General features: G+C 40.8%; 3 protein-coding genes across 4 annotated transcripts; 2 read left to right on the forward strand and 1 right to left on the reverse strand.

Annotated features, from left to right (window-relative positions):
* Nucleotides 1-363: 363 nt before the first annotated feature.
* On the reverse strand, nt 364-7,890 carry LOC117290544 (zinc finger CCCH domain-containing protein 13-like). The gene is made up of 8 exons (XM_033771978.1): nt 7,789-7,890; nt 6,732-6,803; nt 5,757-5,859; nt 5,133-5,200; nt 4,395-4,464; nt 3,570-3,737; nt 2,965-3,180; nt 364-2,103 (listed from the first exon to the last, which is right to left on the reverse strand). The coding sequence occupies exons 1-8, from the start codon at nt 7,860-7,862 to the stop codon at nt 505-507; spliced, it is 2,370 nt and encodes a 789-aa protein (XP_033627869.1). The 5' UTR covers nt 7,863-7,890; the 3' UTR covers nt 364-504.
* Nucleotides 7,891-8,075: 185 nt separating this feature from the next.
* On the forward strand, nt 8,076-15,938 carry LOC117289896 (glutathione S-transferase theta-1-like). 2 transcript variants are annotated; one of them, XM_033771090.1, is made up of 5 exons: nt 8,076-8,281; nt 11,561-11,648; nt 12,593-12,743; nt 14,038-14,205; nt 15,279-15,938. In XM_033771090.1, the coding sequence occupies exons 1-5, from the start codon at nt 8,170-8,172 to the stop codon at nt 15,444-15,446; spliced, it is 687 nt and encodes a 228-aa protein (XP_033626981.1). In that variant the 5' UTR covers nt 8,076-8,169; the 3' UTR covers nt 15,447-15,938. The 2 variants fall into 2 exon arrangements, with proteins under 2 accessions (XP_033626981.1, XP_033626982.1); XM_033771091.1 differs by having other exon boundaries at nt 14,737-15,371.
* A 2,340-nt stretch (nt 15,939-18,278) lies between these two features.
* LOC117290680 (glutathione S-transferase theta-1-like) lies at nt 18,279-24,107 on the forward strand. Its single transcript, XM_033772201.1, has 5 exons — nt 18,279-18,511; nt 20,971-21,058; nt 21,920-22,070; nt 23,075-23,242; nt 23,719-24,107. Exons 1-5 carry the CDS (start codon nt 18,400-18,402, stop codon nt 23,884-23,886), a joined length of 687 nt encoding a protein of 228 aa, XP_033628092.1. The 5' UTR covers nt 18,279-18,399; the 3' UTR covers nt 23,887-24,107.
* Nucleotides 24,108-25,524: the final 1,417 nt, after the last annotated feature.

The following is a 25,524-nucleotide window of genomic DNA, read 5'->3' on the forward strand; positions in this document are numbered from 1 at the left end:
ATACACAAAAAATTGTTATACAAAAAGAATCGTTATAAAGGCACTGGACACATTTGGTAGTTGTCGAAGACCAGTATTCACTGAGTGTATCCAAACAGAATACATGTATGCTTAAAAGAACAAGTCTGTGAAAATTTTGACTCAAATGGTCATCAAAGTTGCAAGAGAACAAAGAAAGAAAAAACACCTTTGTTGCACAAATTTGTGTGCTTTCAGATGCCCTAAAAAGGCTTCAGGCCTGAAGTCTTTTATCAAATTCAAATATTTGCATGAGAATGTACCTCTTTCTCAAACACTACCTTACTTCAGAGGGAGCCGTTTCTCACAACATTTTATACTGTCAACAGCTATCCATTGCTCATAACCAAGTACGTTTTTGTGTTAATAATTATTTTGAGTGTCTACTGATAGTGTCCAGTGCCTTTAAGGAATTTCTTTGGCTTTTCACTTGAAAACTATCAAAAATTGTTTTTAAGAGACTTTTTTAAAGGGTCACATCAAGCATCATAACTTAACATTCTCAAATCCAGGCGGCGGTGCAACTGACCTCTGACCCAAGTCTTTCTTTGGATCTGAAACTGTCTCAAAGCCGGCTGTTTTAGTCGAGACGGAAGTGGCACTATCATTAGGTTTGGCTTTAAAGAGCTCGGGCTTGCTCTTGCTGTCACTGCCAACAGTCTCATACTTCGGATCAGTAAGTGTCTTGTCTTTTGCTCTTCCTCCACTGCCTTTACTGTGAGACGATTCATTTGATTGGCTGCTGCAACCTTTACCGCTTTGAGACGTGCCTTGTGATTGGTTAATTGGCGATTGGTATTCAGACCTCAGTTTACCTCTACCCTTATTTTGGCTTTGAGACACGTTATTTGATTGGCTAAGCTGTTCAGATCTCTGCGGATGACCTCTGCCCTTACCTCGAGATGAATCTTTTGATTGGTTACCTCTACGGTCACTGTTTTGAAACCTGTCATTTGATTGGTTGAGATGAGACGGTCTCCGTTGGTTTCCCCTGCCTGCGCTTTGGCTTTGATGAGACCCATCTTTGGATTGGTTGAAATGTTCTGGTCTCCGTTCTTCTCTCGTATGATAACGCTCCTTCCTAATATCAGTTCTATCATCCCTGCTCTTACTTCTAACATCATTAGATTGTTCCCTCTTGCAATCTCCGCCAAGATTCTCCTCTGAAGCTTTCGCTTTTCGCCTCCGCCCTGCGTTATTCCTTGGCTCAGAAGTATCTCCCTTCGTTCGCAGGTCGGTCTTAATACTAGCTGATTGCACACTCACATCTGCAGTTCTATCTCCAGACAGTTTTGAATCTGGCCCATCTGCTTTCTTCCTACGCTCGTCAATCAAAGTTGGTTTTTCCTTTCGCCCCGTGGGCTCTGTTGAACGCGGATCTACCGTCGCTTTTGCATCTGGATTAATTTTGTCTTTGTAATTATTTCTCCTCTTCTCAATTGGTCGTGTCCCAGACTTTGGACCCTCGTTTCTGGTTTCACCTGAACCACACACTGGATTGTCCAATTTATCAGCCGATGCATCATTTCTCCTTTCATTTTCTGTCCCGTGAGGGTCATTTCTCCCTTTTGATTGCTCCTCTCTCTCATGTTTCTCATGATCTTTGACCGTAATACCAGCTGGACATATGCTATCATTGTCAAACCTCCTATCTGATTGGTCAGCCATATTTTCACCAGTACTAATCTGTGATTGGTCAGTAGTGTTCTCATGCTCTGTTGACCCCTTATCCATTGACCTTTGACCAGGCCTGTTATCCCTTCTACCAGCATCTGTTGGTTTAGAAAAGTTTTCCTTATTACCCGAAGAATGTGGGCGTGTGTGACCCCTCCCCCTTGACCATCTCCCTTGGGCGGAGCCCCGCCCACCCGGTCTGTGGTTGCTCCTATTAGACGATCTTGGTCTATCGGGGTAACTCCTCTTGTTATGTCCTGCGTCATTTCTAGAAACAGGAGGTTTTGCCTCTTCCTGCCCCTGCTCCGTCTGACGTGGGGCAACATCTTGCGTCTTGGTATTTCTTTCATGAAGGTTTTGCGGCTGTGTTGTCACTGCTGTGATGCCAGTATTTAGCGGCAGTGTAGGGGTCTGAAACGAACAATGCAAAGTAAATGAAGACATTATTCATCTCAACTTGAACATTTACTCTAATCAGCGGGTAGCTTGAGGGGTTCAAATGTGAGATTCTCACAGGCAAAAAGTTTTTTCTCCAGGAACGAAGGAGTCGAGAAATTGAAGAGTTAATAATAATTTTGTATTTATTTCACCTTATTATCCAAAACCATTTGTGCCTTTTCTTTTTCCGCAGACGTCCCCCCGTTAAAGTCAGTCTCAGTCACTAATTCATTCCTTATTCTCCCTCTTCAGGCCTCTGGTTTTGTCTTTTGTGGTTCCACCCTCTTGTGGTTAAACTAGCCCCTTCTCTCCAAGCACCTCCACCCACCAGATTTTGTCTCCTTTGTTTTGTTCATCCTTCAGGTTTTTTCTGATTGATTATTGCCTCTCTGTTTACACATCTTTCTTCCTGATTGCCTCTGTCCTGGGCCCAATTTCATAAAGGCTGAAAGTACAAATACTTGCTAAGCACAGAAAAGTATTGCTTTACAGAAACAGGTCATACCAGCCAAAATTACATTAACTTTACAATGATGTGACTAGTGCTCCACTCAGTTTTTGCTCAGCAAAGAAATTTGTCAAGCAGTATTTTCTGCCCAACAGCTTTATGAATTGGGCCATGTTTCTCTTTTATACTTGTAAGTATGTGTTGTCATATTGCCGTTTGAGAAAGACTCTGCAAGGGTAAAAACTTGAGCAATAAACTAGTACCCTTAACATAACATTTTATTAAACTGTAGGTATATTTGGTTGGTACGCAGTTTGCAACAGCTAATTCTATTTTCTCAGAAACCGTGTGTCTGAAAAGTAATATTTTTCAAGTGGAAAAGTTACCTGGGATATATCTATGAGGAACTTATTACTCTCAGCTTCAAGGTCAATGATTCCGCCCTTTTCCTTCTGTCGTCTATAGAGGGCAGCAAACCTTCTCTGCATCTTGCGTAACTCGGCATCGGGGGTGTACGCTTCATGATTGGCACTAGGGGCTGGAGCATTTTCCAGCTGGGAAAGGTCGTAGGTCACTGGTTCTCGACAGACGGCACACACAGTCTGTGGGAAATACACAAAGCTGTGTTACACTACTTGTTAAAATTTCGTTTTGCCAGTTCAGTTAACTTTTGCTCCAGAACGGTCAGGTCAAGTAGACCCAGGTTCATACAAATTTTGACATCACAAATTCGCAACGAATAGTTCCCAACACTTGACTTGTGCTCAACTCCCACTCCTGCAAAACATTCGCTGCAAAAGTAGCCTGTGACGTAAAAATTCGCTTCACATTCGCAGGAAGTATAAACCAGGCAGGAAGGATCAACTTGCCACGAGCTGGAAATTTCTTTCATAACTAGACACACCAAGAATAAAGAGCTACCAACATCTGCATCTTGAGATTTTGTACAACAATCAGTTTTCATTGTAAACATCGTTAGTTTTCACCTCACCTTTTCTTCGCTTTCCTGAGCGTGTTTGAGATAACGAGCCAGACAGAGACTATGGAAGTAATGGTAGCAGGGCGTCTTGGTGAAGACGTCACCCTCTGTGAAACCGTGTAGGCAGATCACACACTGACAGCTCGGTGTGTTGTTATTGGTAAGGCTCTCCTTGGCAACCTGACAAACAAACAAATAAGAAATCACAAAGAATGGTGTGAAACATTGTTTCATTTTTTGAACAGAACTGCTTGGCGCTTGACTCAAGTAAAACTTTTGAAGAGACTTTGATCGTCCGATCAATCCTCTGCATCATGCAAAAAGACTATCCATCATTTGCAGCTCTATTTCAGCACTTTGTTGTCCGACCTCACTTACCAGGAAATAGCCAATCAACTCTGCTATGTTTGTGATAGTCTGGGCCCCTGTCATTATCAGCAAGGATAAAGACAGGTACCTCCTACTCAGATCAAGTGATTCCATCGGATACAATGATATCATTGGATAAATGTGCAGTGACATGAGCTAGCTTTCCATAGATGCCCAAATAGAACACTCCTATTACGTCCGCCATAGAATTTGACTGTGTATCTCTATGTGAGGTAAATGTAGGTCGAAGGGGGATGTACACCCCTGCTGGAGGCCAGTCTTTAGCGTTATTCATGAGCCTCCAAGTGTGACGTCAGATGTTCAGGCTATGTTTGAGATTCATCTCCCTGAATTGGCAATTACTTGACACTAGAAAGCACACGTTAAAAAAGCTCATCAAGCCAACACGAAATCTGACTTGAACCAAGTCCACTCAAGAGATTCTTTGTTTTTAAACATTGATTATACCTCAATTAGTTCATACAGCATAGCTCCACCCTGTCTCTCCTCAGCTAACTGCTTCAGCTTGGCATCAAGACTGAAAAAGAAACGCCCAAGAACACAGTCTTAACAGTATTAACACTACAAATAAGTTAAACAAAAAACTTCACTGATTATGTGTGTCTTAGTCTGAGCACCTTTTTGAAAAACATCAATCAAACTGAAAGGTATCCACTAGGCCCCACCAATTCTGGACAGCTGCCTAAATAATAATGATAATAAAAGCCGTATTTAAAACGCACTTTTTGCCAAAGGATACAAAGCGCCAGGTATTTTTACTGCAAGGTGAGTGGGACCAAGTTTGAAATATTATGAGACCCAATACTTAGCACCATGTAATGGTTTTACAAGGCGCTTTGGCGCAATATGCTGCCAATCCAGCCAGGAACGCAGGGGCAAACTCCTTCTCTTTACCATAAGTGCACTGGGTTCTTTTACATGCGTTACACAACACATGGGACCAACGGCTTTACTTCCCATCCGAAGGATGAAGCAAAGGTTAAGTGTCTTGCTTAAGAACACAAGTGTCACGGCTGTGGATTCAAACCCACACTCTGCTGATCAGAAACACCAGAGTTTGAATTCAGTGCTCTTAACCGCTCGGCCACGACACTTCCCCGTCATGTTCATGATGTGAGTATCAAAGCCCTTGACCCAACTAATGACGATAGATAAAGGCTTATTCTGTCTCTGTTTTCAACTTACCTCATGAGGTGTTCGTCCGAAATCCCTCTGGAATTCCTGATGGTGATTTCCGGCAGAGCGTCTGGGTACTGTCAAAAGTAAAATAGATAGTGTCAAATGGCCATACTCTCCCAATAACAAATCTTGCCTGTGACTTCACCTTTCAAAGAAGTACCTATAACTGTTTATACACTGACATAATTTTGTTCTTCTACTAAAACTGCTTGGGAGTACAGCTTAGAGTGGGAAAAAAATTCAAAAAGCATCACCCTGGCTTTCATTTCAGGAGTCCAACAACACAACAAATTTCCGGAAACTACTAAAAAATTTGAGCTTCTCATTATGAGTTATTACTGGACTAAATTTTTACACTTGACGCAAGATCCACAAAAGCAAAAAGTCCCCAGGTCCATTTTTTACCTTCCGCCCACGAAGTAGTTAAAAAGCAAAAAAAGTTCTTTTCAGAAACTGAGAAGTCTCCTGAATTCCAAAAACTTACTCTGCAGAAGTAGAACATAAGTTAAAACAAGTTCCCAAAAGGACATAATATGCCTCGCAAGGAGATACACACATCGTGTTACCACAAACCAAAACCTTGCCTCTAAATCCCTGATCCTTGGTTTCGTTTATAAAATGTAACCTAACCTGCTCAGGTAACTTCATATCTAACGTAAGACACACATACTGCTCCTCTACATTATCAGCAGTGGCTGGATGCAAGACTACACAGACTTCACTCGCAATTCCACTGTGAAAAAAGAAAACACAAAAGTTATAACACAATTACATGAACAAAATTTGTATTAATTTTGGTTTTTACTCTTACACCTGATGTCAGCAATTTCCAGAGATGTGTGAAAAAAATCACAGGCATATTACTCCGATTGGATTTGAACCCACTTCCTTTGCAGTTCTAATACAGTGGCTTACCAACAAGACCACCGAGATTGCCCTGTAGCTAGCGGCAGTTAGAATCCTATATGTTAGCAGCGGATACTGGAACGATTTAAAAGATGTTAAATTTGCATAGGGGATACAAAGTATATTAATTTTGATTTTACACTTAAAACGATGTGCATTTAGCACTCAGTAATTTCCCCAAGTTCTGTGTGGTTTACAACCACAAATGAAATGTACCTGGTTAAATTGTGTTTATCTTGCCAAATACTTAAACAAGAATTTCATTTTTGAAACAAAACAAGACACTTCACAATTACATTTTGTGAATGTCATGCTTTGATAAAATGTGATGTCATAAGTCAAAATTATTTCATTTAAAATTATTTTCTTGTTTATCCTAGCTGGGAGTAAGGAAAACCTTTCAGGGAAACACTGTTTTGCCCAGCAGTTCAAACAATAACTTTTAGAAAAATGGAAAATGTTTAACAGATTATTACAGACTCCAGAGAATATAAAACTTTGAAGTAGACAGTGAAAGTGAGCCATCAAGTCGGCCAACAAATTTTTAAACCAGATCTATGTTTAAATAAAGGAGTAACTGGGGCGCTGTACTCCTTCAAAAACAAATCTGCGGCCAGTACAGTAGTAGTACACATAAGACCACAGATGTATAAAAAAATATATAAAAAAACTGCGTCGAGAGGAGCAAACAAACTTTACCTGTCATCACAAATAATATTCAGTTCATTGATGTAGATTTCTGTTAGCAGTCTCAGTTCCTGGAGCAATTCACTGCGGAAGAGAGAAATAGTAACACAACAAAGCATAAATAAATAATTGTTGCACACATCTCATGCAATTGCAAGTTCAAATCATGAATGATTCAGTGATTACATCAAAAGTGTCAAACAAAATCTTGTCTTTATACAGACTTCAGTCAGACTTAGACTTAAAGGCAGTGGACACTATTGGTAATTACTCAAAATAATTATGAGCATAAAACCTTTCTTGGTGACGAGTAATGGGGAGAGGTTGATGGTATAAACCATTGTGAGAAACGGCTCCCTCTGAAGTGCCATAGTTTTCGAGAAAGAAGTAATTTACCGCGAATTTGATTTCGAGACCTCAAGTTAAGAACTTGAGGTCTCGAAATCAACCATCTAAACGCACACAACTTCGTGTGACAAGGGTGTTTTTTTCTTTCACTATTATCTTGCAAGTTCGATGACCGATTGAGCTCAAATTTTCATATGTTTGTTATTTTAATTATGCATCTGTTGAGAGATACACCAACTGTGGAGGCTAGTCTTTGACAATTACCAATAGTGTCTACTGCCTTTAAGTCTTATTCAAGGGTTAGACTTTTAGTTTTATTAAATTTAATATCATACATTTTTCTATTTATATAGGCTTGTTATGAGTTTAATTAAGTTATGTTGAGTTGAGCTGTAGTAAATGGCTCGGAGGATAACTTTCCGTATGGCGCCACCACTTTTTCACTCATTTTTACAAAAAGGGATATATCAATCAGGTAAATTAGATACTATATTACTTTATTTCGAATGAAAAAGTGGTGGCGACATACGGAAACTCCTATATAGGGGGGTATCCCCGCCCCACCGCCCCCCCCCCCCCTCTCAGTCTCAATTCAATCAGCCAAACGTCACCACTTCTTTATCGATAAATGAAAGGTAAGCAAGAAGGATTGAGTCAATTAAATAGGCTCCACTCCAGTAAAGTAACATTTTCAGTGACATATTTCAATTAAAACACGAACCTTTCACTGGAATCGGTTCCTTCCGAACACTCGCTCACTGTGCGAACTTTCGTTCGGCTAATGGAGGCTGCCATCTTGCATTTTGTGACGTAATTGAAGTGGTGACGTCCACGTCCCTGCAGCTATCTAGTCTTGATACAAGACGCCGTTGTTCATTAATAATTGTTATTCCCCGTTCCGCGCCGCACGTTCACATGTAGGAGGCCCTATGGTTTAGGGTTTTGCTAATTCCCCAAGAACGTCTTGCGCCAAGACTACGCTATCACTCTTCATATCATAATTGAACTTTGTGTTCACAGTATCTCACCTACCTTCTGCCGGCTAGTGTATTTACTTTTTTACTGAGTGTTGTTTGATAGATTTCCAATACTTTTCTTAACCATGAGTTTAAAGGTTTACTACGACCTCATGTCGCAACCAGCGAGAGCTGTGGTACTCTTCTGCAAAGCCAACAAAATTCCTTTCACGCCAAAGCCAGTGGCTCTTCGAAAATGTGAGTTAATTTTTTTTCTAGGAACGGGTGCACGGTGGCCTAGCCTGCGCCTGCACATCCATAAGTTGTGTAACTAATTCAGAATCACACATCTTTTGTGGAGAGGGGGCGGGGGGTGGGGGTATCGCTATATCTGATTGTGATTATCTGCATTGTTCTGCACAATTCATTTTTATTGACTCCTTTTTTGTATAAGATTTTTCACATTAATTTATGCTCAACCAACCAAGCCAAGTCATTTATAATCATGAATTTGTAAACAAAGTTGTGTATATAAAAAAAACCAAGTATTTAGTTATTATTAAAAATATTAGTACTAAAAAAAAGTATTATTATTAGTAGTTGCGATAACGTAACCCTCCTCCCGACAGCCGCCAGGCCGGAGGGTATCTAGCTAGGTTCAAGCAAAAACGGTTAATCTGGTCCAACACGTACAATTTCGACAGCTACTCACCAGATTTGCCCGATTTTTACCACTTTCAAAAATCATGACACAAATTCTGAGGGTACAAACTTAATCCGCAATGTCTAATGCAGCCTGCCATAATACTCAAAACACCATTTAGGAAATATTTCGAAGAAAAATGGACAAAAACTTACCAGATCCCGTAGCGAATTCCCAGGTTCATATTTTGAACCTGTCGCATAGCTTTGCAAACGCAATATTTTGTTGTTGGGCTAAACCATTCTGTAAAAGGGGTGTTACAATTTTGCAGTGCGTGTGCGCGCTGTCCGTTTGCATTGCACGCCGTTCACTCATAATGGCGCGCACGCACTGCAGCACTGCAACATTGTAACACCCCTTTTACAGAATGGTTTAGCCCAACAACAAAATAAGGCGTTTGCAAAGCGATGCGACAGGTTCAAAATATGAACCTGGGAATTCGCTCCGGGATCTTGTAAGTTCCCATCGATTTTGCCAACTTGCGCGCTTTGAAGCGCGCGCACACCATCTCATAATTTATTGGGTTCCTTCAATTGTAGTAATTGGTTGTACCATTATTGAGCTAGGTTCGAGCGAAAACGGTTAATCTGGTCCAACACGTACAATTTCGACAGCTAGTCACCAGATTTGCCCGATTTTTACGACTTTCAAAAATCATGACACAAATTCTGAGGGTACAAACTTAATCCGCAATGTCTAATGCAGCCTGCCATAATACTCAAAACACCATTTAGGAAATATTTCGAAGAAAAATGGACAAAAACTTACCAGATCCCGGAGCGAATTCCCAGGTTCATATTTTGAACCTGTCGCATAGCTTTGCAAACGCAATATTTTGGTGTTGGGCTAAACCATTCTGTAAAAGGGGTGTTACAATTTTGCAGTGCGTGTGCGCGCTGTCCGTTTGCATTGCACGCCGTTCACTCATAATGGCGCGCACGCACTGCAGCACTGCAACATTGTAACACCCCTTTTACAGAATGGTTTAGCCCAACAACAAAATAATGCGTTTGCAAAGCGATGCGACAGGTTCAAAATATGAACCTGGGAATTCGCTCCGGGATCTGGTAAGTTCCCATCGATTTTGCCAACTTCAAGCTTTGAAGCGCCCACACCATCTCATAATTTATTGGGTTCCTTCAATTGTAGTAATTGGTTGCACCATTATTGATAAACGGTTAAAGGCAGTGGACACTATTGATTGGTAATTACTCGAAATAATTATTATCATAAAAACCTTTCTTGATTACGAGTAATGGGGAGAGGTTGATAGTATAAAACATTGTGAGAAACAGCTCCCTCTGAAGTGACGTAGTTTTTGAGAAAGAAGAATTTTCCACGAATTTGATTTCAAGACCTCAGATTTAGAATTTCGAGGTCTTGAAACCAAGCATCTGAAAGCACACTACTTTGTTTGACCATGGTGCGACATTAATATCTCGCAACTTCAACAACCGATTGAGCTCAAATTTTCACAGGTTTGTTATTTTGTGCTTATGTTGAGATACCAACTGTGAAGACTAGTCTGTGACAATTACCAAATAGTGTCCAGTGTCTTTAAGGGAACCCAAAAAATAGGAGAATTTTGTTTTTTATATCAATGGTGCTGGGGCCAAAGATATAGGGTGGATAGGGCCAAGGATACAGAGTGGATTGGACCAATTTATGGGGCTACCATGGAGAATGTCAGACAACTCGTCCGTCGGACAACTCGTCCGTTCGGACAACTCGACGATTCAGACAACTCGACGGTTCGGACAACTCGACGGTTCGGACAACTCGACTTTGAGACAACTCGACTTTGAGACAACTCGACTTTGAGACAACTCGACGGATGGCCAAGACAAGTCGATGGTTAATGTTGATCATTATTATTTACCAATTATTATTTATCACAAGAAGTGTGGTGTTCCAGTGAAGCCATACTTGCAGAAACATCTGTTAGTAACTATCTCGAGACTTTGTGTAAAAAACAGACTATGAGATGACCATGGTATGACTCTATGTGTAGCCAGCTAGCAGTTGTCTTCAATTTATTCAAAATAAAAGATTTAAAAAAAAAACAATTAAAACATTAAATAAGTAAAACATTATACAGCTCTATTATTAGAAGATTTACTTTTATTTACTTTATTACTAACAACAATAACAACTCGATCATTGCTCTATGGTACAAGCAATGAAAATGCAGCGGGCTATGGTAAAAAATAAATCAAAAAATCAATTATCCGTTTGCCCGGATATAAACCCACCCACCATAATATACCCCCTCCCCGCGGGGAACGCCCTTGCATATTGCCAAGTCGCTAGTCAGTACATCCCCACCCATGCCGCTTTTTACCCCTCCCGCCCCGTGCTGAGCCCCGTCACGGCCATCCGTCGACTTGTCTTGACCCCAAGTCGAGTTGTCTGACGGTTGAATAAATCATCCGTCGAGTTGTCCGAACCGTCGAGTTGTCTGAACCGTCGAGTTGTCCGAACGGACGAGTTGTCCGACGGACGAGTTGTCTGGTCTCCACCATGGAGGTAGGTCTAATTCTACTTTCATGAATAGCCCAGTAAATTGGTAAACAAAAATATATTTTAACATTTGCATCTTCCTTGCCTTAAAAAGATGGTCGTCTAGCCTTGTGATGTTGTTAGGCAATTTCTTATTTTAAAAAATTAAAGTTTTTGACACAGAATGAAACGAGTTGGGTCGATTGTCCATTGAATTTGATAGGATTGATCTTGATTTAAAACTAAACTTTTTAGTCAACATGTTTGACTTACTTGAAATATATATCCATACTTGAATTGAATTTTTTAGATTAATTTCTTTCCTTCTTTTGAAGACGAGCATCAAAGTGAGGAATATGGTCTCATTAGTCCTTTTCGGAAAGTTCCTGTTATTCAAGATGGTGATTTTACACTGACAGAGAGGTAAGTTAAATAATTGTCTATATTTAATAAAATATTACATCCGTTACATACATTTTTGTTACTGAGGTTAAATCTGCTGAGCACTGTTCTGTTGTAAAGATCAGGGCAAAATTTCTGTCATAAATACTTTGACGCTATTGCATGGGCATGGCAGTTCTTTCTTGGTAAAGAGCAGGGCAGTGCTTCTTCGGTAAAGGGCAATGCAGTTTTCCTTGGTAAAAGACAAGGTAGTTTTTCCTTGGTAAAGGGCAAGGAAGTTCTTTCTTGATAAAGGGCAAGGCAGTTTTTCCTTGGTAAAGAGCAAGGCAGTTTTCCTTGGTAAAGGGCAAGATAGGTTTTCCTTGGTGAAGGGCTAGGCAGGTTTTCTTTGGTGAAGGGCAAGCCAGTATTTTCTTGATAAAGGGCAAGAGGTGATAATTTTTCCTTGGTAAATGGCAAAGCAGTTTTTCTTTGGTAGAGGGCAAGACAGTTTTTCCTTTGTGAAGGGCGAGACAGGGATTTTGTGTTTGTAAAGGGCAAGGCAGTTTTTCCTTGGCGAAGGGCAAGGCAGGGATTTTGTGTTGGTAAAGGGCAAGGCGGATGTTCATTGGTAAAGGGCAAGGCAGTTTTTTCCTTGGTGAAGGGCAAGGCAGGGACTTTGTGTTGGTAAAGGGCATGGCGGTTCTTCCTTGGTAAAGGGCAAGGCGGTTCTTCATTGGTAAAGGGCAAGGCAGTTTTTTCCTTGGTAAAGGGCAAGGCGGTTCTTCATTGGTGAAGGGCAAGGCAGGGATTTTGTGTTGGTAAAGGGCAAGGCGTTTCTTCCTTGGTAAAGGGCAAGGCAGTTTTTTTCTTGGTAAAGGGCAAGGCAGTTTTTTCCTTGGTAAAGGGCAAGGCAATTTTTTCTTTGGAAAGTGTCACCTCTATGAGAAAAGTTTGAAATGTCTACCTCCTTGTTTCTTCCACAGTGTAGCTATCCTTCAATACCTTGCTGATCGGTTTGACTGCCCGGATCATTGGTACCCTAAAGACCCCAAGGCACGGGGTAAGGTGCAGGAGTACATGGCGTGGCAGCACTGGAACACCCGCATGCATTGTGCAACAGTATTCATACAGGAGGTACACACATTTGCTGGTGTAAATGAATTCAAAGGCACTTGACACATTTGGTAATTGTCAAAGACCAGTGTTCTCACTTGGTATATCCCATCATAAGCATAAAATAACAAGCCTGTGAAAATTTGGGCTCAATCGGTCATCGAAGTTGCAAGAAAATTATGACAGAAAAAACACTCTTGTTGGACGAATTTGTGTGCTTTCAGATAGGAATAAAAGACTTCTAGCTAGAAGTCATTCATTATTTTAGTGGGAAATTACCTCTTGCTCAAAAACTACGTTACTTCAGAGGGAGTCGTTTCCCACAATATTCTGTACTACCAACAGCTCTCCAATGCTTGTTACCAAGTCAGTTTTAAGTTAATATTTGTTTTGAGTAATTACCAAGCGTGTACCTTCCCTTTAAAGGCACTGGACAACTTTGGTAATTGTCAACGACCAGTATTCTTACTTGGTGTATCCAAACATTTATATGCATAAAATAAAAATATATGTGAACATTTTGACGCAATTGGTCATCGAGGTTCATTTCATTGCAAGACATTTATTTCCATTCCAACAGATATTCAAAATAACAATAACAAAGAACAATATTTAGGAGAATTGAAAATGGGGGCATAACCAGACAAGCCAAAGCTTGTAAGAGAACAATTTAAGAGAAAATTGTACCCTTGCTGCACAAATTTGTGTGCTTTCAGATTCCTTTAAAAAAGGCTTCAGGCCTACACGGCTCAAAAATTGCAAAGAGCGTGGGTTCGAATCCCACCCGAGTAATATCCTGTGATTTTTTTTCACAGGAATTTGGAGTATAAATTGCTTACTACCACGGTTGGAGCCGGTCGGCTGTGACCGGCCCCAGCTTTAGCAGACCGGGATCCAACAAAAAATATCAAACTCCGACCGGCATAAATTTATGTTTTTTCCTCTGACAATGTCTATGTCAAGGCACAAATGGGCAAGAGAGAGCCTGGGGAACCCATCACAAAACCTAAAACCCTTCAGCTTCCAAAGACGCTGCCCCTGTTGATCCCATCGGGTTGTGAGGTGCTATGCTGCCCCACTACACCCGCCCTCCCGACCATGCTCTCGACAAAATTAGCCGGCATCCAATTTGCCCTAGCATTACTTTATTACGCCTTTTTTCACGGCCGTTTAAAACCTTGCAGGGTCGAGTTGTCATGTTTTTACACGGCATTTCGACCCTGCGCTGTTTTAAACGGCCGTGAAAGAACTAGTCGCTACCCTTTTATTCCCTTATTACTATTAACATCTATCAAAACATTCAATATCTTTGTAGGTGATCTTACCTAAAGCGACTGGCAACCCGCCAGATGAAGGAAAACTAAGTAAGCACGTCGCTGCAATGAACACCACACTCACAAACATGGAGAATTTTTTCCTGAAGGACACCCCGTATATCTCCGGACATCAGATCAGCATTGCAGACCTGCTTGGAGTGTGTGAGGTAATTCGCATTTTTGTCTCAGTTTTGGTCTCAGTTTTTGGCTCGTAGCTAAGTCATAGTTAAAGCGGAGGCTGGGCGGCATGTATTTTGAATGTTTCAATCGATTATTGTAGCGGTCCAACGGAATGATTTATACGTACACGCTTGAACACTTATTCGATCCAATGAGAATGTTAATATCGTTCCGACTTTTGAGATGTTCCTTTATCATTGACATCATTTAATTTGCATGGCACGCATGCGCACTAAATGACGGCAAATCGCACCATTTTGTATGGGGATGATGGTGGGGTGACGCAGATACATAAATGCGTCTTAGTGCACATCTCTTTGGCATTTGCCAACCAATAGTGTCTGTACGCATGCTGAATGTAATTAGCATATGTTTGGCTATTTTATGTAATTTAATGTTTTTATCCATCCTGTTATTGGCACTTGCGCTGTTGGATGTGGCTAAAATAAAATTTAAAATTTAACAATATTTCATGGGAAGGGTCTTTTTTGCATTGATCGTTCTGATTGCTCATATAGGTAGAGCAGGTAGTTGCTTCAGGAAGAGACGTCAGCGCTGGTCATCCAACCCTGAGAACCTGGACAGAGCGTGTTAAATCTGAGCTCCGACCTCACTTCGATGAAGTACACACCTTAATGCACAGTCTAAGGGACAGAAACAAGAAACACTAAAAAGATCAGCCAAGGCATCGACCGGCAGTTTCAGTCATAATTAAAAGTGTCTTGCATGCTGCCTTGACAGATATTGGGTCGAGTTCTCGATCCATTTATCGGCCGGTGTCCGGCAGGCACTTGTCTGACTTCCTGCCTAGGTGTGACAAACTGTGCGTAAACTTGTATTCTTGTGTCCGCCCAGCTCATCAACCGATTTATTGGCGATTGGTTTGCAATGTGAATCGCTGCATCAGGTTTTAAGTCAAAGTTGAGAGTAACTTGATGCCCGCTCAAAAATGTCCCAGCAACCACTGACGGAAACAAAAACTCTGAAAAAGATCGCCAAAGGAATCTAAACCAAATCGTGTAAACTTTGACATGGATGCTTTTCCTCCTTATCGACTCAGGTGGTACAAGTTTCCGCTTCGGGTCGAGACGTCACCGCCGACCATCCCAAAATAGCGACGTGGATAAAGCGCGTCAGGGAAGAGCTCAGTCCACACTTCGACGAGGTCTTCACGGTTATAAACAGAGTGCGAGACATGAGTTTGAAACAGCAGAAATCAAAACTATGAAAACAGAAACTGAAAGGACATTGATGGATACATGGCCGTGGAGTCCAAAAGCAGTCTGCTGAAAGCCCCACAATCTTTGAGGGGATATGATGATTGAAAAACATGATTTGAAAATTGTTCATGATCAGAAATTTCCACAAGATACATTGCAAGAGTGTGATATATCTTCAGTGAGGAACAGAATATTTCAAGAAATTCCTATTCAGAAGTAATTATTCTCCTAAAAATTGTCCTGTGCTACATGGCACTGCAATCTGCTGTGGAGGTGTGTTCCAATACAGCAATACATTCGTTCTTCAAAATGCCACGAATCTTTGTGGAATTCTGTGGAATTTTGTTTTCTAACAAAGTGAACTTAGTGTAGGGGGGTAAATATTAAATCAGATCAGGTCCAATCCTAAGAAACCTTTCTTTTCAACAAAGTTTTTTTCAATACTAACAATTCGACCTCTTTTAAAGACACTGGACACTATTGGTAATTGTCAAAGACAAGTCTTCTCACTTGGTGTATCTCAACATATGCATAAAATAACAATCCTGAGAAAGTTTGAGCTCAATTGGTCATCGAAGTTGCGAGATAATTATGAAAGAAAAAAACACCCTTGTCATACGAAGCTGCGTGCTTTCAGATGCTTGATTTCGAGACCTCAAATCCTAAACTTGAGGTCTCTCAATCAAATTCGTGGAAAATTACTTCTTTCTCGAAAACTACATCACTTCAGAGGGAGCTGTTCTCACAATGTTTTATACCATCAACCTCTCCCCATTACTCGTAATCAAGAATGGTTTTATGATGATAATTATTTTGAGTAATTACCAATAGTGTCCACTGCCTTTAATAAAAGTTCAGATGATAATAACTAATGTTTATAACATTGCTTTGTCTACAGGCATCTCAAAGCACTTATAATGATTTGTGATCAAAATGAGAATGTCTAGTTATCTACTGGCGTAGCACCCTTACAGTAACATACATCGTACAGGGCTCAATTTCATAAAATAAAATTTGCTTAGCATGAGATTTCTTCCTTGATAAAAACAGGATTGCCAACCAAATGTCCACGTGATTTTCAGGACAGGCAAACAACAGCTGAATACCAGTAAAGAGCAACATGCAACAAATGGAAATTTGGTTGGTAATCCTGTTTTTATCAAGGAAGAAATTTCATGCTAAGCAAATTTTTATGCTTAGCAGCTCTATGAAATTGGGCCCAGGTCATACACAACTGTCGTCCAACGATATGTCTTCTTGGACCTTATAGGTCTTGGACCTCAGTGAGGGCGCTATCCAAGCAGGATGAATATGCAAGAGGTGTATCAAGTCGTTTAAAAATGTTGGTCGGAGTTCAGCAAATATTGTTATTTTATGTTAAAAAGATAAAATATATATTTTGGTTAAATGCGGTAAATTAATTTTAAGAACTTATAATTACGAAGTGATGAAGTTAATAAAAAATTTGAAGATATCAACAACATTTGAAGTTGCCCTTGTCAGGAAAAGTTTATCAGTGTACTAACTATTAGTTCACCAAGACAGGTTAAACTATCTTACAACAACAAAATGTTATTACTGAAAAGCATGTGAATGATGCACAACATGGTAACCGTGTCGTGGCCGAGCGGATAAGAGCACCGAACTCAAACTCTGGTGTTTCTTTTCAGCAGAGTGTGGGTTCGAATCCCGGTTGTGACACCTGTGTCCCAAGCAAGGCGCTTTACTGTAATTGCTTCTCTCCACCCAGGGGTAAATGGGTACCTGTGAGGGCAGAGATGGTTCTTGTGGTTGGTTTAGCTTAGTGTGCTAAATATTTGGCAGCACAGGCTGTATACTCCCCAGGGAGCTGAGATGGTTTAAGGAATGAAATGGCCCAGTGATCAGGGTATCATGTTGGAAGCGCTTTGAGACATGGTGTATAAAGCGCTATATAAAAGTTATAAAAATTATTATTATTATTAACTGTGAAGAGAATGTGACAGCCTAGTATTGCTCATAGTTAACAACACCCCATACAGATATTCTTCCAAACTAAGCAGCATAGGTCAGAGGTTCAAGCCCTGTTCTTAAGTCTATTTTTGTCTCTGACCATCCATAACAGTAGACAAAATACACCAGTTGAGATTTTTTGTGTGGATGAGTAGGTATGTACATTCAAAGCGGGACCTATCCACGGTTCGGGAAAGGTCCACATACAGTTGGAAAATTTGTACAAACCAATGGGAGCTGTTGCAAAAAAGAGGGACAATAGGAGGTCCACGGTTGCAGGCGTAGACAAGTTATGTGTGAGTTGACTCTTACGGCAGCAGCCTCTTTGCCCATATAAAGGATAGATAAAGAAGGGTGTGCCAAACTATGTAAATAGTAACCAAGAGTTAATACTAAATATTCAAGAATACTCGGGAAAAATATTTAAGCCTCTCGTGCCTCTTGAAACCAATCAGATATCATTTTCAGACAACTGAACTTTCACAAAATATTATTATTATTTAACTGAACTTCAGATTTCTTTTTCAATTTTGGTAGGTTAGCCATTTGGAGTGTTCGCTTATTACCCAAGAAAAACATCAAATGTTTGTTTTTCCCCAAACTGACTCCTGCCAGTTTCCATGAGGCATTTTCCACATCATACAGCCAAATGGTACCAACTTTGAAACCTAATGATTTATAAAATCTCCTCAAACGTTGTAGCACAGAACCCCCAGATTCGGATAGGTTGTCTATATCAACCCCAGTGCGAACTTTTTGAACGTTGGAACAACCTGAATCATAATTTATTGATTCAGCAGGTTGTTTTGCTGCCAAAGTTCACTCAATTCCCGGTCATGTATCACGAAAGCCATTTTCTATAGCCACTAGATTGCACACAAAGTGGCGCGTATGAAGTAGCGCACAACTTTCATAAGTTGGCTGCTTACCTTTCTTGAACTCCATTCTACCTCCATGATATAATTAATCATGAGTCTGGAAGTCTACTACGACCTCTTTTCGCAGCCTTCAAGAGCTGTGGTGCTCTTCTGCAAAGTCAATGGGATTCCGTTCATCCCCAAACCGGTGACTCTTAAAAAATGTGAGTACTTTTATTTTAATACTTTTTTTCCACCATGATCCCTGTCGGGATATCTGTTCACCCCCCTATGTGGGTGAACCGATACCCGTTTCGATTGGTTGTCAAAGTTGGGTCGTGTGTCAGGTGGTCACCTTGACCACTTCGTCCATTTACAACGTATGAAGTGACATTTGACACTTCGTACCCTGGACGGATGTCTGATGAGCCGTCAAGTTGTCCGGCAGACGAGTTGTCTGCCGGACAACTTGACGGCTCAGACAACTCGACCTGCGGATAACTCGACAGCTTTTTGCAAGTCGTCATCTCCGCCGGCCATACAGGTGTGGCGGTTTCAGTCTTCCGCCGTGTTCAGTTTTCCGGGTGACGTAGCCAGACAAAAATACCGCCGCGAATACCCTGGCAAGTACTGTAAAAAAAATAACTAAACAAATAAAATAAACCAAAAAAACGGTAATAAATAAATTTAATAAACTAAACCAGAATAATAAAAAATTCTTCTGATTCTCTGACGCTCGTTCGGTATAAATACAGGATAATTTGCTTGGTCTTCACACCAAATTCTCTCATACGATCCACGCGTTCGCCGCTCGTTGTACTCGTGGACGCCGCCATGATGACAGCTACCGGAGAGTAACACGGATGACTCAATACGGCACTAAAAATTGACTACTTTCGCTTGCTGTGCGCAGGCATCGCATGAGGTAATGTTACCGTATTTGGTCATTCGGAAAACTGAACACGGCGGAAAGTTGAAACCGCCACACCTGCCTCGCTCGGCGGATGGTTAGCAGTCACACGGAGGCGACGAAGAAGGGCTGCGGCCGCGGATGGAGTGCAACCACTCGACGACAATGTTTACACGAATTTCTTGTATTAATCCTATATTTCTGTAATGTTTGCATGGACTTTTGGAAAGATTCCGATGGCCTTCCTCACTGGCTGCCCTGCTGCATTCATGCCATGTTATTGTTAGGCGTGGACCGTGCGGCGGCTGCGGTGCGCCGCACCAGGGCCGCACCAGGGCCGCAGTCACGGTCGCTAGCTGGCTGCCGAATGAATAAGGTAGGCAGTGTTAAATTAAAAATCAGATGAGTCTTAAAATGTTTAGTGTTAGAATTCCTGTGAATACTATGGTCCTTTCTACCATGATATTTTTTGAAAACTTTCCGTATCCTGCCACCACGTGGGGTTCGGTATCTAATACCATTTTATATCATTTTAATAATGAAGGAAAAAGTGGTGCATGCAAGAGTACGCTCTTGGTTTGAGCCTTGACTCTGAGTCCTCTGATTGATAGATAGGTGGAGAGGGCACTGCTTTTTGAAGTTGCCGCAAAGGGCACCAACCACCCCCCCCCCCCCCCCCCCCAATGCAAACAATTAAGACGCACCACGGCAATTACTGTCGTGTACGTGGGTTATTTCTAAATAAATTGTTTGCATTTTAGTAATCTTATTTTGTGCTCCATTGAAATACTTGCTTTTGTTAATTCATTGTTACTATTGTAATTTTGTCAATTTGTTGGAATTTTAAATCCAATTTGTCATCAATTTGTGTGATACTTGATATGCTTCTATTTTTTTCCTTGTTGAGCTGTTTTATATTTATGAAAGAAAATGTTGTTCTCCAAGGTTGGTTTCAAGTGTGATATTTTATTTTGGCATGTGCAGGCCTTAAGTTTCATCTTTGAAAGAGCTTGGCAATTTTCATTTTGCAAATCCCTTGTAAAATCTTAAAGTCTATGTGAATATTTAAAAGGGGCACCGATGCCAAGAGACCAGGGGCAACAGAGGCCCTGACCTCCAAGGCCTCTGTGTTATTACACTGAGTTCCTACACTTTTTGTTTTTAATAAGTCAGGGAGATTACGTCAACTCAAATCCAACACTAATCAGCATCGTCTCTCCTTCTTACCCAGTGCAATTTCCTTTTTTAACAACAATTTTATTAGATAACTTGCTTCGTACTTCCCAATCCATGTCTCCTACGGCCTCTCCCTCGTTCCCATGTATTGTCTTCCCACCCCTGCCACACCCTTCCTTCTCTCCTTTTCCCACCCCCTTTCCTTTCCAAGTCATCCTTAGTTTAGTTTCTGTTTTTTATGTATATTTTAATTCTGATGTATTTTAAACTATTTATTTGTGCAATGTGTTATTTTTTATTATATTGTTGCTGTTTTAATGTCTACGGTTCTTGTGTTTTGTGCTATTTTTAATGACTGTATTTTAATGTGCAAATTCGGGGAAGTGATTTTCATGCTGGGCGTGAAAAATAAAATTTTTTAATCTAATCTAATTCAGGCCTGCATGTGTGGAGCAATCATCTTGAAATGAGGCCAGAAGGGTAAATTAGTCTGATCCTGTTTGGTGGTTGGCTATGAGAACTTAATACTCGTTTACTAATTGAACATATTATTGTAACATGACAGAATCTTAATCCTTTTTTCTCTGTTTCTTTAAGATGAACCTTTAAGTGGTGAATATGGACTCATTAATCCATTCAGGAGAGTTCCAGCTATCCAAGATGGTGACTACATCCTTACAGAGAGGTGAGTACGTGAGGGGATGTCCAAAGAGTAATTTGTGCATTTTTACCACCTCACATGGAGGGGGGGGGGGTGGGGGCAAAGGTTCTGAGCGGGGGATCCAGCTCCCTCCTGCATGCCCACCAAGTAGATTTGGAGCGACTCTAGGTCGACCAAAATAAATTTTTGTTTGAAGGGCAGACCTAACATTTACAATGGCTCAACTCACGACAAGATTGATGTCTCTAAAAATCCAAGGCGCTCCAGAGTCATCCGAACGACTGCAATAGTAAATCTTTCAAATTCTTGCTCCTCTCGTCGCTCCTACCTTTTTCAGACTTCAAACTTTTCAGAAATCAGAATTTGGTTTGGCGGGACTCTGGAGCGCCTGTCTTAAAACGGTGTTACTGTGCCCCCTCTACTGGAGTGTTCGTTAACTCATTCCAAAAGACTGCAATAGTCAATCTTTTCGACTTCTAGCATGTTCAGTCGCTTCTCACTGTTTCAGACATCAAACTTTTCAGGATTTAGATTTGGTTTGGTGGGACTCTGGAGCGTCTGTCTGTAACGGGTGTTACTCTGCCCCCTCTACGGGAGACTGTGTTCGTTAACTCCTATACACACAGACTGCCACAAAGTACCGGAACAAACTTGCTAAGCGCCAGTATTACTCTACAGAAACAGGCTATTAGCCAAAATTACATTAAGTTTACTTTGTTGTGACTGTGACTGGTGCCCCACTCACTTTTTGCTTAGCAAAGAAAGTTGTCAATCTGTATTTTTTGCTTATAATAACAGCTTCATAAAAGTAGGTCCAGTAGTGAAGATTTTCAATCTCTGAAAATGATTCTGACACCTTCCCCTCATTCCTTGTTCCTCCAACAGTGTAGCGATCCTTCAGTACCTCGCTGAACGGTACCACTGCCCTGATCATTGGTACCCAAAGGACATCAAGGCACGGGGTAAGGTGCAGGAGTACATGGCATGGCAGCACCTGAATACTCGAATGCATTGTGTAGCTGTCTTTGTGCACGAGGTATGTACCCATTTGCAGAGTTCAATTTATGCTTCTTTAAGTTGTAAATAATTGCTTCTTACGGGCCTCTGGAATAACATCTTTGAAATGGCAAGGCCATTTTAATTTTGGAAAAAGCATTTACATTGGAAGATCTTAAAGTCTATGGGAATCTTTTAGAGGGGCACCAAGGCCATGACCAAGGCAATTGAGGCCATGAAGTTCCAGGCTTGTTCTTTTCGTTTCAGTATTAAGATTAGTATGAATTAATTTTGATGCATGTGAACCCTCTCAATCGTTGGAAAATGAATTCTGTAACCAAATCAACTTACTATTTGATGGGAGACTTTTGAATGCTAGGTGGCAGGAGACTTACATGTGCCCGGTTAAAGACAGTGGACACTATTGGTAATTACTCAGAATAATTATTAGCATAAAACCTTTCTCGGTGACAAGTATGGGGAGAGGTTGGTGGTATAAAACATTGTGAGAAACAGCTCCCTCTGAAGTGCCATAGTTTTGGAGAAAGAAGTAATTTGCCACGAATTTGATTTTGAGACCTCAAGTTTAGAACTTGAGGTCTCGAAATCAACCATCTAAACGCACACAACTTCGTGTGACAAGGGTGTTTTCTTCTTTCATTATTATCTCGCAACTTTGATGACCGATTGAGCTCAAATTTTCACAGGTTTGTTATTTTATGCATATGTTGAGATACATCAACTGTGAAGGCTAGTCTTTGACAATTACCAATAGTGTCCACTGCCTTTAAATGCCATTATTTATGTTGTTCTGAGCAAGATCAATGGACGTAACCTGCTTAGTCTGCTGCAACCTAGAGTCCCCAAAAGTCTTCCAATGTGACATTATTTTCTCGTCCATCATCAGGGTTAAATTTCTTGGAGCTGCTGAGTTTCTTCAAAGTTTTCCGTTCAAAGACTTTAAAAGATTTTATAATTTTCTTCGACCGCAATTTCTAAGAATAAACTTTGATCTCTCAGCTCTGTTTATAAACTTCTGTTCAGGTCATTCTCCCCAGATCTACTGGAATTGCCCCAGACAAAGGGAAACTTCATGAGTATGTTGAGTCGATGAACACCACACTGACCAACATAGAGGATGTCTTCCTTCAGGACACCCCATATCTCAGAGGGGATCATATCAGCATTGCAGACCTCCTTGCAGTTAGCGAGGTCAGTAGATTTTTTATTTTCTCCAAACTGAGTTTTGGGAATTTTTTAGGAATTTTTTAGGAATTGTATCCCAACAGATGCATAAAATAACAATCTGCAAAATTTTTAGCTCAATTGGTCATATGAGTTGCAAGAAAATAATGAAAAAAAAAAACCAACTTGTTGCACAAATTTATGTGCTTTCAGATGCCTTGTAAAAGGCTTCAGGCCTAAAGTCTTTTTATATTTGAGTGAGAATTTACCTCTTTCTCAAAAACTATGTTACTTCAGAGGGAGCCGTTTCTCACAATGTTTTGTTCTATCAACAGCTCTCCATTGCTCGATACATAGTGAGCTTTTATGCTAACAATTATTTTGAGTGATAACTAATAGTCTCCAGTGTCTTCAAGAGTGATTACCGAACGTATGACGATCCCTTTTAAGGTACTTTGATACAAGCGCCTAATAAATGCTTAATGTTATTATCACTGCCTCAGGTGGTACAGGTTTCTGCTTCGGGTCGAGACGTCACCGCCGGCCATCCCAAACTAGCGGCGTGGATAAAGCGCGTCAGGGAAGATCTCAATCCACACTATGACGAAGTCTTCTCCCCTCTCAACAGAATGCGGGAGATGAGCCTTAAACAACAGAAACCCAAGCTTTAGGGAAAAAAAATAGCCTGGAGAATCAGGCCTGCATTGGAGGCCATAGTCTCCGCGTTGCCCCTGGTCTTGGCCATGGTGCTCCTTCAAAAATTTCCCATTGACTTTAAGATTTTCCAATGAAAGTGCCCTCTGCACAATAAAAGTGGCCCTGCCCTTTTAAAGGCAGTGGACACTATTGGTAATGGGAGACTTTTTGAAAGCTCTGCCACTAGAGGGCAGAAGACCTACCAGGTAAGGGTGCACAACTCCTATAGCAAACAACGGTAAATGCTAAAAATTCAAAAATACTCAAAAAATATTTAGAAGTCTCTCAGCCTCTTGAAAATTAAATCAGATACATTGCCATACAACTAAACTTCAGATTTCTTCTCAAGTTTTGGTAGGTCAGCATTTTGGAATTTTTGCTTTACCCTAGAAGAAACACTCCCCAAAACTCATGCACACCGCTTGTTATCCTTGGGGAACTCGTGTCCAGTACGTCCTGTTCCAGAACAGTTTGGTTTATGCTCGCAAAGTGTTATGAAAAATAAAATACAGTTTGGCTAAATCTAAAATACAAAATCAAAAACACGCAAAACACAAAGTATTTGCTGTCAGTGACCGTCACTCATGCTCCTCCTATTCCTAAGTTGTTGACATTACCTGGTGAAGAGCGCCCTCTCTTGGTGATTGGCAGATGATCTAAAGTTTCCCATTGTCAAAGACTAGCCTTCACAGTTGGTGTATCTCAACATGCATAAAATAACAAACCTGTGAAAATTTGAGCTCAATTGGTCATCGAACTTGCAAGATAATAATGAAAGAAAAAACAACCTTATCACACAAAGTTGTGTGCGTTTAGATGGTTGATTTCGAGACCTCAAGTTCTAAATCTGAGGCCTGGAAATCAAATTCGTGAAAAATGACTTCTTTCTCGAAAACGTTGGCGCTTCAGAGGGTGCCGTTTCTCTTAATGTATTATACCATCAATCTCTCCCCATTACTCGTCACCAAGAAAGGTTTAATGTGAATAATTATTTGAGTAATTACCAATAGTGTCCACTGCCTTTAAAGATTAGATTTCAGACCTGAAGAATACGCAGCAGAAAGCAAGTCCATTAGACTCCGAGGGCTCAAATATTACAATGGACCGCAGGCCCGAGGCCAGTAGTTTAAGTGTCGAGCCATCTGTATTACTATTAGTAATCACTAGATATTATCGAGCTGCCTACCTTGGAGCTGTTCAAGGAGGCCATCAGATGCGAGTAGGCATCAAGAGTCATGTTTTTACTCACACAATCTCTATTTTTGTACATATTTTGGCACCCACTGAGCACACAAACCGTCCACCGTCGTCAGCCGCACCCTTGTCTAGAGGCTGAATAGGCTTTGACAAGTAGCTGCACATTCCTCTCCCAGACTACATCAAACATAAGGCCAACATAATGCAACACTTCTAAAAGCTTAAATTTGAAACTAACTCTAGTAGAGTAATTTTTACTAATTACACAAGGTGCCATTCACGGCTGCGTCATCCTGAGATATGAAAGGCATTGTGGCAATGCAGTCGAATCTTTCTGTACAAAATCTTGGCTGGTATAGGGTGTCATGGCCGAGCAGTTAAGGCCATCAAATTAATTTTTGGGTGGTTAAGTCATC

This window comes from Asterias rubens, chromosome 5 (genome assembly GCF_902459465.1).
Source record: "Asterias rubens chromosome 5, eAstRub1.3, whole genome shotgun sequence".
NCBI classification, from domain to species: Eukaryota; Metazoa; Echinodermata; class Asteroidea; order Forcipulatida; family Asteriidae; genus Asterias; species Asterias rubens.